Raw genomic sequence first — 16,528 nt, 5'->3', positions numbered from 1 at the left:
TGGAGCTCAAGAGCATGGACGTCATGATGAACCTTTATAAAAATGTTGGTTCTACATTTTTGGGTATTTTTATTTGCTACAAAATATGTATTAGAGTGAGTTTTCTTCTGTATTCAGTCTAACATTTGTATAGCCATAAAATAGCACTGTTATGGGGTTCATTGAGGATCCTGATGGCTGTGTAAAGAAACTTTTTTAAAGTCTTGTGTGTGCTCTCACACTCTACCTGTGTGATAGGAGCGGAGGGAGAAGAGTGTGTGCCTGCGTGCAATGGGTCCAACAATATGTTGGCTGCCTTTCCTAGGCATTGGGAGAAGTAGATGGTGTCCATGGAGAAGAGAGACATTTATGTTACTTTCTGAGCTCCATCTTGAACCAAGCAGCTCCCATGTCATATTGTGATGGATTCATCTAGTATGCTTTCTATAGTGTGCCTGTGGATCTTGCTGATGTACAGGGGGGACATGCGGAACTTTTGAAGACAATGAAGGCATTGGTGCAGTTTTTTTTTAATCATCATGTCAAGGTGTTTGCCCAGGTCAGGTCACTGGAGATATACATTTCTGTTAACTTGAAGCTGTGTATGGTGCACCAGCACTATCAATATAGACCTGAATGTTGACTCTGTTCCTTTTAAAGTCAATGATCATCTCATCATCTTATTTAGGTTGAGAGAGAAGTGGTTATCTTGGCACCAAACTTTCAATCTCTTTCGTGTTTTCCATCTCACTTTTATTTGATATTGGATTGGTAAATTTGAAGTAGTTGTATGTCTGGAAAGAATTGAGGTTTTTGGGTGGTGGAGAAGATATTTACCAAAACCATTCCATTTATAAGGGACTTTGGTTATGTGAAATAGCTGGATTGGGCTCTGGAAAACAGGAACCTTTTATCAAGATATTTAAAATCAGGAAAGGTTCATTCAGAACCGAGGGATAGAAACTTTTCCCACAAGTTCTAAACTTTCTTCATGGAGGCGTGAGGACCAGGATAACAAAAATATACTTGGGGCTCTTCTGTAGGGAACATTTTTTTCTGAATAAGACCTCCAAGTGGATTGACTGGCAGCCATTTCCATCATCTTGGCTTGTGGGCCATGTCATTCTGTTTTCTCTTAACTAAGAACATAGCTGATTTAATGCAAGTTGGGCCAGAGAGTTAGAAATTCTCATTTGAGGAGTTGAATGAGTTTCTAAATCAAGCACCGCTTGTCTTTTGCAGTCGAGTTCAAAGTAAAAATGGAAAGAGTGCAATTTGCCAGTCCTTGACCTTGTGCTGATAACTTTTGTCAAAGGCCACTTGTAAAATGTTTCGATTCTTTGTAAATAAAGTCAACTTTATTTTCAAGAAAATTTTAATTCCAACATTTATTAATATATTCAAAAATGTTTAGACATCTTTTTATTCTTCAAGATTACCCATTATCTGTCCAAAATTCAATGCAAGAAATTGGAAAATGGTATGCAGTACAAAAACACCTGTACTATTTCAAACTAATGTAGAGTTAAAATAAATATTGATGCTTGCCACTGTTTCCAAGATTTATTCCAGTGTGTACCAGAAGATGCTGATGTAGATGTTGTCTCTAATGGATCTATGTGATGCATTTCAGATCATTAATGTTAACTTATCACAAAAGCAGAGTTGTTTATTTGGTTACAGGATAAAATTTTGAGTGATTTTTTTTTCAGAATGTTTAACAGCAGTACCCAGAAAAAATGCTGGATTTTTCACAATGAAGGAATACTAGAAAATATGAGAAATGAAGCCAATCAAAAGTTTCGGTCCAAAGTTTTGGCAAGTAGAAAGGTAAAACAATTCCAATCCGTTCTCTAAAATAATTAAGTTGGATACTTGATGTGCAATGCTTATAAGATGTGTGACAGTGAATATAGAGGTGTTTGGGAGATTAATTGGGAAAGGTTTGTTAGAGCAGGTCACACACAAACAGTTTAAAACACAGAATATTTGCAGGAGCTTTTGCAAGAGTACTCAGAGACTCACAATGGCAACAAATGTAACAACAGGCAGTAGCAGCTTTGTCTGGAAAACAAATTACTGTCTGGAAGGCCATGTGATATTTGCAGGCAGAGAGCAGAGAAAAAAAAACAGGCTTTGCTCTCAGAGTTGGAGGGAGTGAGAGAGAGAGAGAGAGAGACACAGACATTGGTTCCAGAGGGAGAAGGTGGCAAGCTTTGGAAGACGGCCTGATCAAAGGAGAGAACTGGCTGTCTGGTGTTTCCCTTGTAATAGGGGTAACAGAAAGGAACTCTGTGGTGACCTGAAAGAAAGAGGTTATCATCTGGAGAACCCTGAAGGGAGAAAGTTTCATCAGCAAGGCACTGGAGTGGCTGATTGTAAAGGAATCAGGAACAAGAAAAATTATCTCTGAAAACCAATAAGAACCCTTCTGAGACGTAACCATTTAACTGTTAAGCACCAAAGCCTGATGAACTTTATTAAAGTTAACTTCTGTGCGCAGTACAAGAATTGCCTGCAACCAGTGAGATAGGACTGTGAACCAAAGAACTTTGCTAAACTTACACACATGCGCATAGAATTAGAAGGGGGTTAAATAGGTTAAGTGAGTCAATAGAGATAAGTTAAAATTTGATTCTATTTTCATGTTCAAAGATAATTAAAAGCAACTTTTGTTTAAGTAACCCTTTGTCGTGGAGCATATCTATTGCTGTTGGATTTCGGGGTCCTCTGGACTCCTAACATATAATTCTGCTTTTTAAATTTAATGGGCCTTTTGATTTTCGTTAGGATTTGATACTTTTTACATATTTTAAAACTTTAGATTAGGTAAGCAATATTTTAGTTTTAATTGATCTATGTACTACTGGACATTATAACATTGTGATTAAGTAATTTGACTCACTGCCAAGAACGTGGTTTGGACTCAGATATGAGTTTTAATGTTATAAAATAAATTTAAAACTAAAACGAATCTCAAGGATGCAAACAATGAAATTACCGAATTTAACAGGATATGTTTTACTCACTCTATCTTCATCTGGTCTCCCTGCACGTGAGTATCCACCAATATTGTTAGTTGTTAACTACCTCCTCTGTTCAAGGTCAATTCATGATGTCTTTACACTGGAATTCCTAGTAACACCTATGTCCCGTGAATGAATATAAATATTCAAGCATGATTTTAATTGAGGTAGGAATACTTAGAATGTGCAAAGTCAATTTTTTGTGAATTCATTTTTACTTTCTGACGCGAGTATTTGAACATTAGCAAATATGGTGTTTTTATTTATGAAGTCACGTTAGATTATACCTGCTTGGCTTCTTTGTTGTTGAAGTCCTTATCTATTGCTTTGATAATTCTATATTTCACTAATCCAAAACCATACTCTCTGACCTTTGTTTTACCCTCGTAAATGTTGTGTTCCAACCATACCTTCTGTATTTCATTTTGCATCACATTCTGTTCACTAATCAACTCTGTTTATTGATCTTTCAAATAACTAACTTAATTCTCAAATTTTCCCTCTTTGTTTAAAGCTTTTTGTGTCTTATCTCTGAGTTCTGCATTCTTCATATTCAACCCTTGGTCATTCCTAAATTTAATAATTCCATGTATTTTTTTTTCAGGTGCAAAGCTTCCTGGCCCTGGAATTTTCAACCATTTTCAACCATTTCCTTTTTGTTAATTAATTTATTTCCTTGATCAAGCCTTTTCAGTTTTCAGTGTCCTATTCTTGGATCTGGATTATACTTCCAAATAGCATCTTCGTTCATTTGGCTTTGTTAAAATATTTTTAGACACACAGGCCCTTCTGGCCCATGAGCCAGTGCCCTTCAAGTACACCAATTAATTTACAAACCCCATATGCTGTTTTGGAGGGTGGGAGGAAACTGGAGTACTTGGGCAAAACTGATGCAGATACGTGGGGAATATACAACTGCTCACGGACAGTGCTGGATTCGACCAAGATCGCTGGCGCTGAAATAGCGATGCGCCAACCACTGTAGAAATACAAATTAGTGTGGTGATGTATAATAAACTTGGAAAATGAGTAATTTGGTCAATAACTATTGTTTTATGGGCATACATTATGTATCTGACAGTTATTTTCTTTTTGATTGCTTTTGGTGAACAGTTTTCTCCAAATGATTCTCTGCCATTGTTGGAACCTCATGAAGAAAAAGTGCTCTGTAAATATTATGAGAAACGACTATTGGATTTCTGTTCTGCATTTAAACCAACCATGCCCAAATCTGTGATGGTAAGAATCCAGATGTTATCTTTACACCGAATGAAAACGTTTTGAGAGCTGGTAGCTGATTGTAAGTTTTTAACTCAGCCACAATTTTATTTACATATCTACATTACAGAATAATATGCACTTCCTGTAGTCTTCATTATCCGCTGCTGCTTTCTCAGCAGATTTGTGAGCTTGGCCAATACATTACATGATTCAGGGATCAATTATTGTCTGTATAAATACAGTGATCAGTTTCCAAACCACGTGGACAGGATGCTTCCTGCTGTGCACTGTTCTAATAGAGAGAGGTGTTCATGCAGCTGAAATTTGTAATTTCAAAACCAGTCACTGTTTTTAAGTTACAATGGAAGTGGTTTATTAGTTATATAATTTTCTTTTAGTTATTTAAACATTTTAATTAGTTTATTAATGCATATTTATATTTTTAGAATGTTTGAGAACATATTTATGTAAATTTGGTGAGAGTGTTCAATACAAAGGAAATGGCCTAGGTAGTTTGGCTAATTTTTGAAACCTGCTGGAATTTTGTTCACATTCCATGCAGCATTTGGTGTACTACTTCAGAATCTATTTTTAAATTTTAGACATACAGCATGATAACAGGCCATTTCACCCAATTAACCTACACCCCCTCTACATTTCAACCAGAGGGAGGGAACCAGGGCACCTGGGGAAAACCCACGCAGACGCGGGGAGAACGTACAAACTTTACCGACAGTGTGGGATTCGGACCCAGGTCCTGATCTCTGGCACACTAACCATGCTGCCTGCTACTTTTTAAATCACCCTCTTAACAGATAATGTCCTAAAAGCAATACTTTAAAGCAAGGAGCTGAGGGAAACATAATATTTTTTAAAATTATTGATGCTAAAAAAAAGTTGAAAATTGGTACATCAGTTTGGATGTCTGAAAACTGGACATTTTGCTTTTCTTTCCACTTGATCAGTTTGTTCTTGTTGGGGTGCTGGACGAGTTATCAGATTCTCTGCTTTGTTTCCGGAGGCAGATATGTCTTATTCCCCTGAAGGGAATTGACCTGACTGACCCTCAACCCTAATCTTTGCCACTTCAATGACTTCTTGATTCTTTTTGCTATCGCAGTCCAGTTTATTGTCACCTGATTGTACAAGTACAACCCAACAAAACAGCGTTGTGTGGTCGTCAGTTCAAAACATGGAGGCACACATACAGACATAACACACATTTAGACAAACAATACATATGCAGGATGAGTATTCTATCTATAAAAATAAATAAATATTGCTTTGTGCAAAAGAGAGTCTTGGATGATTAGTGTCAGATTAGTGATTTATGATTATTGTTAGATCAGCTCCTTCAGTCGTTCAGCATCTCACTGTGTTGGAAGAAGCTGTTCCTCAGCCTGGTGGAGCTGCCTCTGATGCCCCTGTATCTCTTTCTTGACAGGAGCAGCTAAAAGATGCTATGTGCAGGGTGGAAGGGGTCCTCAATGATTGTGAGCATCTCGATAGATCACGTTGATGGGGGGGGGGGGGGGGGAGAGAGGGAGACTCCAGTGATCCTCTCTCCCACTCTTATAGTCTTGTGGATTGACCTCCAATCGATTTCTCTGCAGCAACTGTACCACACTGATGCAGCCAGCCACGATGCTCTTGATAGAGCTCCCCTAGAAGACTGACATAATGGTGGGGGGTAGCCTTGCCCACTTCAGTTTTCTCAGGAAGTGCAGTCGCTGTTTCACTCTCCTGACAAATGTGGAAATGTTGAGTGTCCACGATAGGTCACTAAATAAGTGACCTAAATAACTTGGTGCTCTCCATTAACTCTACTACAGAGTTGTTGATGTGTAGTGGAGGCTGGTTGTTCCTGGTTCTCCTGAAGTCCACGATCATCTCTTTGGCCTTGTCCAAATTGAGACTCGGGTTGTTACGCCATTTCATGAGATTTTCCACCTCTTCTCTGTCGTGCAACTCATCGTTGTTGCTGATGAGGTCGACTACTGGTGTGTCATCTGCAAACTTGATGACACTGTTGGAGCTGGATCTGGTGACGCATTCATGGGTCAGTAGTGTAAACAGGAGCGGGCTGAGCACACAGCCCTGAAGCAGGCCAGTGCACAGCATGATGGTGCTTGATATTCTGCTACTGACCTGACCAAACTGACCTCTCCAGGATCGCGTTACAGAGAGAGATGTTGCATCCCAGCGAGGATAGCTTCTCCATCAGTCTCTGAGGAATGATCGTGTTAAAGGTTGAGCTGAAGTTGATGAACATCAGCTTGGCATATGAGGAATCATTCTCCAGTTGGGTCAGGATGGAGTGAAGTAATAAGGCTGTGGCATCGTCTGTGGAACGGTTTCTTCTATAAGTGAATTGAAATGGATCCAGCGTCTCTGGGAGGTGTGCTTTGATGCATTCCATCTGCAGATGTGCAAAACATTTTAGAATAGTGGAGGTCAAGGGGGTAATCATTGAGACCTGTTATTACCATAGAATGATACAGCACAGAAACAGGCTATTCGGCCCTTCTAGTCTGTTGCTGATAGTACACCATTCACTCGAGTTTTCAACTCCCCTGCTGCATGCTGACTCATTACCACTATTGTTGTACCGAGCCACACAGTTATCGGTGTAAAGTGAATAGAGCATAGAGCTAAGAACGCAGCCTTAGTGTGCTCTGGTACTGATGGAGATTGGGAGGAGATGTACTTACCAATCTCACTGTGATCTGGAGGTGAGGAAATCCATGATCCAATTCCAGTGGGGTGTTGAGTTCCAGATCTTGGAGTTTGCTGATCTCTGGGATAAAGAGTTAAAATATATATTTGTTAACTTTCATCACAACTGCTTAGGTCATTGAGCTGAACCATTAATTTAGTTTTATTTTCCACAAACTGCTGCTTGATACGCTGACTACCTCTAAGATTTTGTTTTGGATTTCTGAAAATGTCTAGTTAGTGTTTTCTTAAAATATAATTTTTGGTAAGTTTTAAAGAAGTTAAATATTCATTCAAAATTATTTTATAGATTATCAAAATCCTGCATTGTCTGCACTATAAGGTATTGGATTTTGGTCTTGTCATCTACTGTTTAGATGGAGGTACATGCAATTGAAAACTTTTTTATACATCTTTGTCTAGGGTACAGCAAGTATGTATTTCAAGAGATTTTATTTAAACAACTCATTGATGGAATATCATCCCAGGACAATTATGTGAGTTTTTATTACCTTTTGCATGATTAGGTTATAGTTGCCATATGTACCAACTTCTGTATGTGTATTTAGAATCATTGAACACAGTGCTTAAATAGGTTCTTTGGCCCATCTAGTCCATAGTGAACTATTTATTCTGCCTAATTTCATTGATCTACATCCATATCCATCCCTCCTATGTACCTATCCAATCTTTGCTTAAATGTCAAAATGGAACCTGCATCTACCACCTCCGCTGGCAGGTTGTTCCACACTTACAACATTCCCTTTCACCTTTAACATTTCTCCTTTCACCCATGTTCCCTTGTACTTGTCTCATCCATCCTCAGTGGAAGAAGTCTATTTGGATTTAGCCTATCTATATGCCTTATAATTTTGTATACTTCTTGCAAATCTCCCCATATTCTCTGACTCCTAACCTATTCAACTTTTCCCTCTAACTCAGCTCTTGAGGTACCGGCAAAATCCTTGTAAATTTTGTCTTAGTGTTTCATTCTGAAAGATGGCTTTCCTATAGGTAGGTGACTAAAACTACACACAATGCCCCAAATGTAGCCTCACCAACTTCAACACAACATCCCAACTGCTATGCCCTTTGATTAATGAAGGCCAGTGTGCTTAAAGCTTTTTTTAATGATCCTAACTATCTATGATACACAATTCTTTCTAAGTGGCGTCACAGGTGACTGTTAAATTTCTTGAAGCCTTATTTTTCAGATTGAGATTTCAGATTTATTGTCAGATTACTTACATGACATCACATACAACCCTGAGATTTTGTTTCCTGCAGGTGAGGCAGAATTACCACCTATTGGTAGTACAAAAAAAAGTATACATGGTGTATACATGTAAACAAACTGCAATACAGAGAGAATGAAAAAAAGTCAATGAAGTGTACAAGTCAGAGACCTTAAATGAGTCCCTGATTGAGTTTGTTGTTGAGGAATCTGATGGTGGAGGGTTAGCAGCTGTTTCTTAACCTGGTGGTGCGAGTCTTTTATACCTCCTGATGGCAGCAGCGAGAACAGAGTGTGTGCTGGTTGGTGTGGATCCTTGATGATTGCTGCTGCTCTTGGATGGCAGCGTTCCCTGTAGATGTTCTCGACAGTGGGGATGGTATTGCCCTTGATGTCCTGGTCTGTGTCCACTACCTTCTGAATGTGGTACAACCGGTCAGCACATTTTCTACCAAACATCTGTAGAAATTTACTCGGATTTCTGGTGTCATAACAAACCGCTGCAAACTCCTGAGGAAGTAGAGGGGCTGACATGCTTTCTTCATGATGCCATTGGAGTGTTGGGATCAGGAAAGATCCTCTGAGATAGTGACTCCCAAGAACTTAACTTTCCTTATCTTTTCCACCTCTGATTTTCCAATTATCGCTGAATCGTACACCTCTTGGTTTTCCCTTCCTGAAACCAACAATCAGCTTGTTAGATTTTGTGACATTGAATGCAAGTTTATTGTTGTTGCACCATTCAGCCAACTTTTCAATCTCCCTCCTGTATGTTGACTCATCCCCTTCCTTTATATAGCCACTACCGTGGTATCATCATCAAATTTGTAGATGGTGTTATATTCCTATATTTCACCTTTGTAAGATGTACTGATGTTATAAAACTATAACATTAATGGCTTGTGGAAGTTAATAGCATTATTGGTCATGTCACACTAATTGACTGCATAAATATCTTTTTTATAAAATTAAATTTGAATGAGTATGTACATTAAAAGGACAGCACAGTTGGCATTAGTGGTGAGTGCAATGCTGCTGCAGCACTAGTGATTGGACCGGGTTTGAATCCTGTGCTGTCTGTAAGCAATTTGTACAGTCTCCTCGTGTCTGTGGGGTTTCTCCAGAGGTTCCAGTTTTATCCCACCCTTCAAAACATACCAGGGGTGTAGGTTAATTGGGCGGCACAGGCTCGTGGGCTGAAAGGGCCTGTTACCGTGCTGTATGTCTAAATATATATATTTTTTTAAAAAGTCATGTTTACTCCTGTTTGGTAACAATATTGTTGATGCTGTTCAGAACAGTTCACCTTAATTTTTTGTGAATTAGAAGATTTCAAGAATTAACTATCATGAAGAAATTGGGATAGATGGGACATTGAAAGCACAAAGTTCCTAATATCATATGCTAACCTGAACAAGATCAGAAGTGTTAATGTTTAAATAAAACCATGGTGTTAGAGGAAAGCTCCTTGAAATCTTTAGGCTAAATTGGGTAGGAGTCTGCTGTAGTCCCATTAGCCCACATCAGAACACAGTTGGTTACCAATTTAAAACCATGATGTTACAGAAATAATTGTAAAATAACCTGTTGGATTAAGATAAATAATTTGTGGAAAAAATAACCTTTATTCATGATGAATTATTTACAAAAAGAAAACCATTCAAAAGTCTCTTCCCACCTTTACATTTCCATTGCTGTTGATTGCTACATTAATTTATATTTACACCATTGGTTCCACTGTAGCACCTCGATCAACACTCCCCCTTCTGTAACTTGATGGGCTTCCTCTCGGTATCAGCCCCTCAATACCCAGTAACTGAAGGACTCTAGACTATGGTCCATCCCCACAGCACCTTTGCATTGACTGTGTCAAGCCTCAGTGTGTCCCTGAGCATATACTCCTGCACCCTGGAGGGTGCCAGGCTGCAGCATTCCCAGACTGACATCTGCATGTACTGAAAGTGCAACAGGTTCTGCACAGTCCCAAGTTTGACTTTCACCGAGTTGAGGGTCTGGATATTTGACTCCATGCATCCCCAATAACAGCCCTTAGATCAGAGAGTCCTCTGTCACATTGCTGCTAGGGATGAACCGTGACAAGGACACTTGTATCCTTCTACACACCTTTTTTTTTGGAAAATTTTACTTATCTTTTGTATCAATACAAAAACAAATCATTCAATAATATAGTAATTATCATAAGTCATACACAATGATACAAATTTTTAAAATTTTTCTCCCCAACCCCCCCAAAAGAAAGAAGAAAAGAAAGAAAATAACACCTACTTCTACATATCTAATATTATTAGCATATATACTATTTCATTGACCATTTTTATAGCTTCTAATTGAGAGGGATGGGTAAAGTGGAGAAGGTGGATGGAATTTTATTCATAAAATCCATATGTGGTTTCCAAATTTTATAAAAATTTTCAGCTTGATTCCTTAAACTATATGTAATTTTTTCTTAAGGTGTACAATTTTCCATTTCAATCTGCCACCTGCCTAATAATTTCATGTTACCGCTAGATATTTCCTTGCTGTCGCTATTGCTATGCTTTAAAAAAAAATTCTTGATATTTATCCAATTTCAGTTTTATATCTTTTTCATATATATTCCCAACTAAAAAAATTCTTAGATCTTTTTGTATCTTTATCTTCTTTCCACTTTCTTACAGGACCATCCTGAATGTAAAATAAAATCCCTATTTCCTTGTTGCATCTAAAACACTTCTCCAGATAATTGGAATTAAGCCTATTTAATTTATGTGGAGTACAATATAACTGATGAAGAAAATTATATTTTGATATCTAGCATTAACTGTATTGTAACATTCTCTTGACACAGTTTTAACCATAATTCCTCCTGAATTTGTATATTTAAATCTTTCTCCCATCATAATTTTGATTTGTATAAATCTTTTTTTCTTTTAGTTTCTTGTAATTGTATATACATATTAGTATATAATTAGTATTAATTCTATCTGTTATTATACCTTAAAATTAACTTTGTTCTGGGAGTCTCAAATCTGTTCCTAATTTCTTTTTTAAGTACAATTTTAATTGGTGATATGCAAAATTTATATTATTTTAGATATTATATTTATCTTTTCATTGCTCAAAAGGTAAAAAGAAAGATCCCAAAAACAATCCTTTATCCTCTGTAAACCTTTACTGTACCAATGATCAAAAAAAGGATTCTTCAAAGTGAAAGGAATATGTTGATTTTGTTTTAACAACATTTTAGGTCATTGATAATTTTTAATCTCTCTCCATATGAACATTCCATATTTTCAATATATGTTTTAGAATTGGTACTTTCATTTTTCCTTTAAACAATTCACTCTTTCATTTATATAAAACTTGTTCTGCGATAATTTCTCCAATTTTATTCATTTCAATCTGAACCCAAGCTGTTTTTCACTTACTTGATAACAGGACAAAAATCTCAATAATTTTTAAAATTTGGTAATCTTAGACCTCCCCGATCAAATTTCCACGTTAATTTTTCAAGACCAACTCTTGACATCTTATCTTTCCAAATTAATTCTCGTATAATTTTATTCAAACCCCTCCCCCCCCCAAATAATTCTGGTATATGAATGGGTAAAGATTGAAATAAATATTATAATCTCGGAAAAATATTCATCTTTATACAGTTCAATTCTATTAATGTTAATGATAAATCTTTCCATCTTCTCAGATCTTCTATCTTTTTCAATAGTGGTCAATAATTTAATTTAAACAAATTATTTGTATTTCTATTAATTTTTACTCCCAGATATTTAATTGCCTGATTTTGCCACTTAAATTTTGTCAATCTTTTACATTGTGAATAATCAATATCCACCATAGGCATCACCTCACTTTTATCAACATCAACATTAACTTTATAACCCGATACTAATCCATATTCTTTTAATCTCATATTCATCATATTTAACAATATTTCTGGTCTTGTTAAATATAACATCATCTGCAAACAAATTAATTTTATGTTCTTTATTACGTCTCTCAAATTCTTTAATTTCTTTATCTAATTATTTTTGCTAATGCAAATGAAAAAGGTGACAATGCCTTGAAGCCCTTTCTAATAAAAAAAAGTTTTTTGATATTTGTCTATTTGTAACCACTTTTGCTTTTGGCTGAGCATACAATTCTTTTATCCAATTTATAAAAGTATTTGGAATCCCAAAAACATTAAGTGTTTTAAACAAAAAAAAAACCCATTCAAACTATCAAGTGCTTTCTCTGCATCTAACACAACTGCTACTACTGCAATCTTTCTATTTTGTGTTATATTTATCAAACTTAAAATATTAACTATAATATCTGCTGTTCTCTTATTTTTAATAAAATCAGTTTGATCCATATTTATTAATTTTGGCAAAAATTCAACTAACCAATTAGCTAATAATTTTGATGCAATTTTGTAATCTATATTCACTAATGATATAGGTCTATATGAAGAAGGTTCTAAATAATCTTCCTTTCTTTGGAATTACTGTTATTAACTCTTTTTTTAAAGATTCTGATAGGTCATGTACCTATCTCATTTGGTCTAATACCCACATTAATACAGGTATTAATAACTCCTTATAAAATTCTGGTGGAAAACCTGGTGCTTTATTATTCTGTAAAGCCATCAGAGTCTCAAACTTCTATTTCAGAAAAAATATTAGACAATCTTAACTTTTCAGCTTCATCTAACACAGGTAATTTAACTTGTCTCAAATACTCTTTTATTTTGTTATCATCTTTCAAAGATTCTGAATGATAAAATTCAACATAAAATTCCTTAAAATTATGATTTATCTGCTTCGTTTTGTAAGTAGTCTGCTATTATTGTTGTAGAAACTTGTTCAGCCTTTAATTGCCATGCTAATACTTTATGAGCCCTTTCACCTAATTCATAATATTTTGTTGCAATCTCATCGTATCCCTCTCCACTCTATAAGTTTGTATTGTATTAAATCTTAATTATTTTGATTCTTACAATATTCTTTTCTCCTCATTTTTTGCACTTGTATTTCCTTCTCCAATTTCATTATTTATTTTTCTAACTGATCCGCCTCTTTCATATATTCTTTCTTCACCTTGAAGTATAACAATTATTTGACATCTTAGGTATGCCTTCATAAAATCCCATATTGTAAACTTGCTAGTTACTGAATCATTATTAGTTTCAAGAAAAAAATTATCTGTTGTCTCATAAAGTCACAAAATTCTTTTTTTCAGTAATGTTGTATTTAACCTGCACCTATAATCTATCTTTTGTTCTTCTTCCAACAAAATTGAAAAGATTAAAGGTGAATTATCTGATAAAACTTGTGCTTCATACTCAACTTTACTTTGAGCCCTTTCACCTAATTCATAATATTTTGTCGTGATCTCATTATAACCCTCTCCACTCTGTTTGTATTGTATTAAATCTTAATTTAAAAAATTCTAACAATATTCTTTTCTAATTTTTTGTACTTGTATTTCCTTCTCCAATTTCATTATTTTTCTAACTAATCTAGCTCTTTTGTATATTCTTTCTTTACTTTTGAACTATAACTTATTATTTCACCTCTTAGATATGCCTTCATAAAATCACATATTGTAAACTTGCTTGTTACTGAATCATTATTAGTTTCAAGAAAAGATTAATATCTTTTGTCTCATAAAGGCACAAAATTCTTTTTCTTCAATAATGTTGCATTTAACCTTCACTTATAGCCTCTTTTTTGTTCTTTCAACAAAATTAAAGGTGAATGATCCGATAAAACTCATGCTTGATACTTTTGTACTCTATATTGAAATTGTGTAGAAGTTAAAAACGTATCTATTCGTGAATATGTTTGATATTGAAAAGAGTAAAAAGAATAATCTCTTTCACTTGGGTGAATTCTTCTCCATATATCTACTAAGCCCTTGTCTTTCATTAAATCTATTGCTATTTTAGCTACTTTATTTTCCACCATTTTATCTCCTGATCTATCCAAGTTAGGATCTAAAGTAAAATTAAAATATCCCCCTAATATAATTTTTCACTTGATAATTGAATGAAAATATCTTGTATAAATTTACCATCATCTACATTAGGTGCATATACATTAAGGTCCATTATTCCAAACAATATCTTCTGGCTACATCTACAATTGTATCTAGTATTTTCACTGGTAAATTTTTATTTATCAATATTGCTGTACCTCTAGCTTTTGAATTAAATGAGGATGCTATTACAGTTCCTACCAAATCTCTTTAATTTCATGTTCTTTTTCTGTCAAATGTGCTTCTTGTAAAAAAGTAATATCTATTTTAGTCTTTTTCAGATAAACTAATATTTGTTTTTGCTTTATTTGATTCTGTATCCCATTAATGTTAATATTAATAAAATTCAGTTTTTCAGCCATCAAATACTTTACTGAATATACTAACCATTCATCCTTCCACTCCCATCCCTATCACATTTAAAACACTAATATAATATTTTGTAATATATTTGTAATATTTAGCTGTATTAAAAAGATGAACAGAAAAAGGTAGGAACCCCCCCCCCCCACCAAAGATGTACATTATTAATATGTCCTTAAAACCCTGATCTATAGGAGTTGCAGTTGAAACCACACCAGCACTCATGACTCTGTAGAAGTTAAGCCTCCACTCCCAACTAACACTCTCAAAATACTGTACTGTCTCTTATTGCATTAGGTCTATTTAATATCTGCGAATTACAAATTTTAACTTATTTCAGGTTAAAAACTTTCCTCCCTAAAATTCTCTCTCTCGAAAAAAAATATTAAAAAAAAATATTTGCTCTTTCCCCTCTATTATCAGCTATAATGATCCTGTATTATCTCACACTTCAACCATCCCTCCCCTCTTGCTTCTCTTTCTCAGGCAATGAATGTGCAAACACCTTTGCCTCATTGGGCTCTGTATATATTAAAAAAAAATCTATTTTTCCCTTCTGGAACAAAAACTTTCAATACTGCTGGATATCTTAGAACAAAAGCATAACCCTTCTTCCATAAGATTTTTAATGGCATTGAATTCTTTTCTTCAACAAATCAAAACTTATATCAGGGTAAAAGAAGATCTTATTTCCATTATGAATTAATAGTGATTGCTTCTCTTTGGCTTGTTTCACTGCCAGTTCCAGGATCTTTTCTCTCAATTCATAACAAAGTAACTTGACCAGTATCGGACGTGGATTTTGATCTGGCTGTGGTTTTGGTCGTGATGCTTTATGGGGCTCTTTGAACCTCAACATCTCCTTGAAATTCAGTTACCCCCAAAGATTGCGGAATCCAATGTTGCAAAAACTTTTTCATGTCTTGACCTTCGTCGTCGTCTTTAAACTCAACAATTTTTATATTATTTCTTCTACTGAAATTTTCTAAAATGTCAATTTTTTAATTTAATTGATCTTTTGTTGCAGCCACTTGAGCTTTAACATTTTGAATTTTAAATTTGTTCCCTTTAAATTTTTCTTCCACAACTAAAAATTTTTTATCCATTTTCAGCATCATTCTTTCCACCTTTATAAAATTCCCATTTTCAACTATACTCTCATTACACTTTTTAACTTCTACTGTTAATTGCACCAAAGATTGTTGAAAAGTATCCATATATTTCTTCATTTCAATTGTAGATATACAAGTCTCATTTTTTCTGGGTTTTTTTTTTTAGCCAAAACTCTTTGATCTAAGTACAATTCCTGTTCTTCTTGGTCTTCATCCTGATCGCTGGAGCTGGAGGCTTCTTGGGCTTTTTAAAAAATTCCCTCCATTCTTTTCTGTCCTCGCACATGCACAGAGTCACTTCTTCTCCCATGGAAGGCGGCCATTGTCAGGGGAGACCTTGCACAGTGACATCCAAAGTCTCCCCAGCTTCAGGCTTGTCCCCACGGGTTCCTACCTTCCAGACAGCTCCAAGATCCTTCTTCAAGGGAGGCCTCTCATCTTTATCTGTCTTTTTTTGGTTCACTTCCTTGTGAAGTAACAGCAGTTTTATCTTTCTTAAGTGACATTTTGTTGGGTTAACTAGGTCTTCTGACAACTTTTCCTTTTTTTTTAAACCACTTTAACCTTTTTTTAACTCTTGAACTTTTTTGGAGAGAGAAGGGATTCAGAGTCTAACCCCACATCATCACGTGGCACACCCCCCTTCTACACACATTCTTAGTGAATCTGCATTCTGCAAAGAGGTGAGTGACTGTCTCCTCTCCACAGCAGTTACCTCGGGGACAATGTAGGTAATGTTCTGGTTGTACAGGAAGGATCTCACCAGGAGGGCTCCTCTCACCACCAGCCAGGCCAAGTTCTGGTGTTTGTTTGTGAGAACTGACAATGAGCCATTCCACCAG

General features: G+C 35.5%; 1 protein-coding gene across 3 annotated transcripts in view; it reads left to right on the top strand.

Annotated features, from left to right (window-relative positions):
* Positions 1-16,528, top strand: part of ccnh (cyclin H) — a 64,201-nt gene that overhangs the window by 16,370 nt on the left and 31,303 nt on the right. For 2 of the 3 annotated variants that reach the window (XM_069890477.1, XM_069890486.1), the window contains exons 2-4: positions 1,692-1,809; positions 4,119-4,244; positions 7,365-7,438. In XM_069890477.1, the coding sequence (XP_069746578.1) occupies positions 1,693-1,809; positions 4,119-4,244; positions 7,365-7,438 (317 nt within the window). In that variant the 5' untranslated portion in view covers position 1,692. Of the gene's footprint in view, positions 1-1,691; positions 1,810-3,085; positions 3,173-4,118; positions 4,245-7,364; positions 7,439-16,528 lie in introns of those variants that run through there. The other variant, XM_069890497.1, reaches the window with a different exon arrangement.

The sequence above is a fragment of the Narcine bancroftii genome, chromosome 1, assembly GCF_036971445.1.
Source record: "Narcine bancroftii isolate sNarBan1 chromosome 1, sNarBan1.hap1, whole genome shotgun sequence".
Lineage (NCBI taxonomy): Eukaryota > Metazoa > Chordata > Chondrichthyes > Torpediniformes > Narcinidae > Narcine > Narcine bancroftii.
The sequence above is the reverse complement of the archived record's forward strand: the minus strand, read 5'-3'. Positions and strand labels throughout refer to the sequence as shown.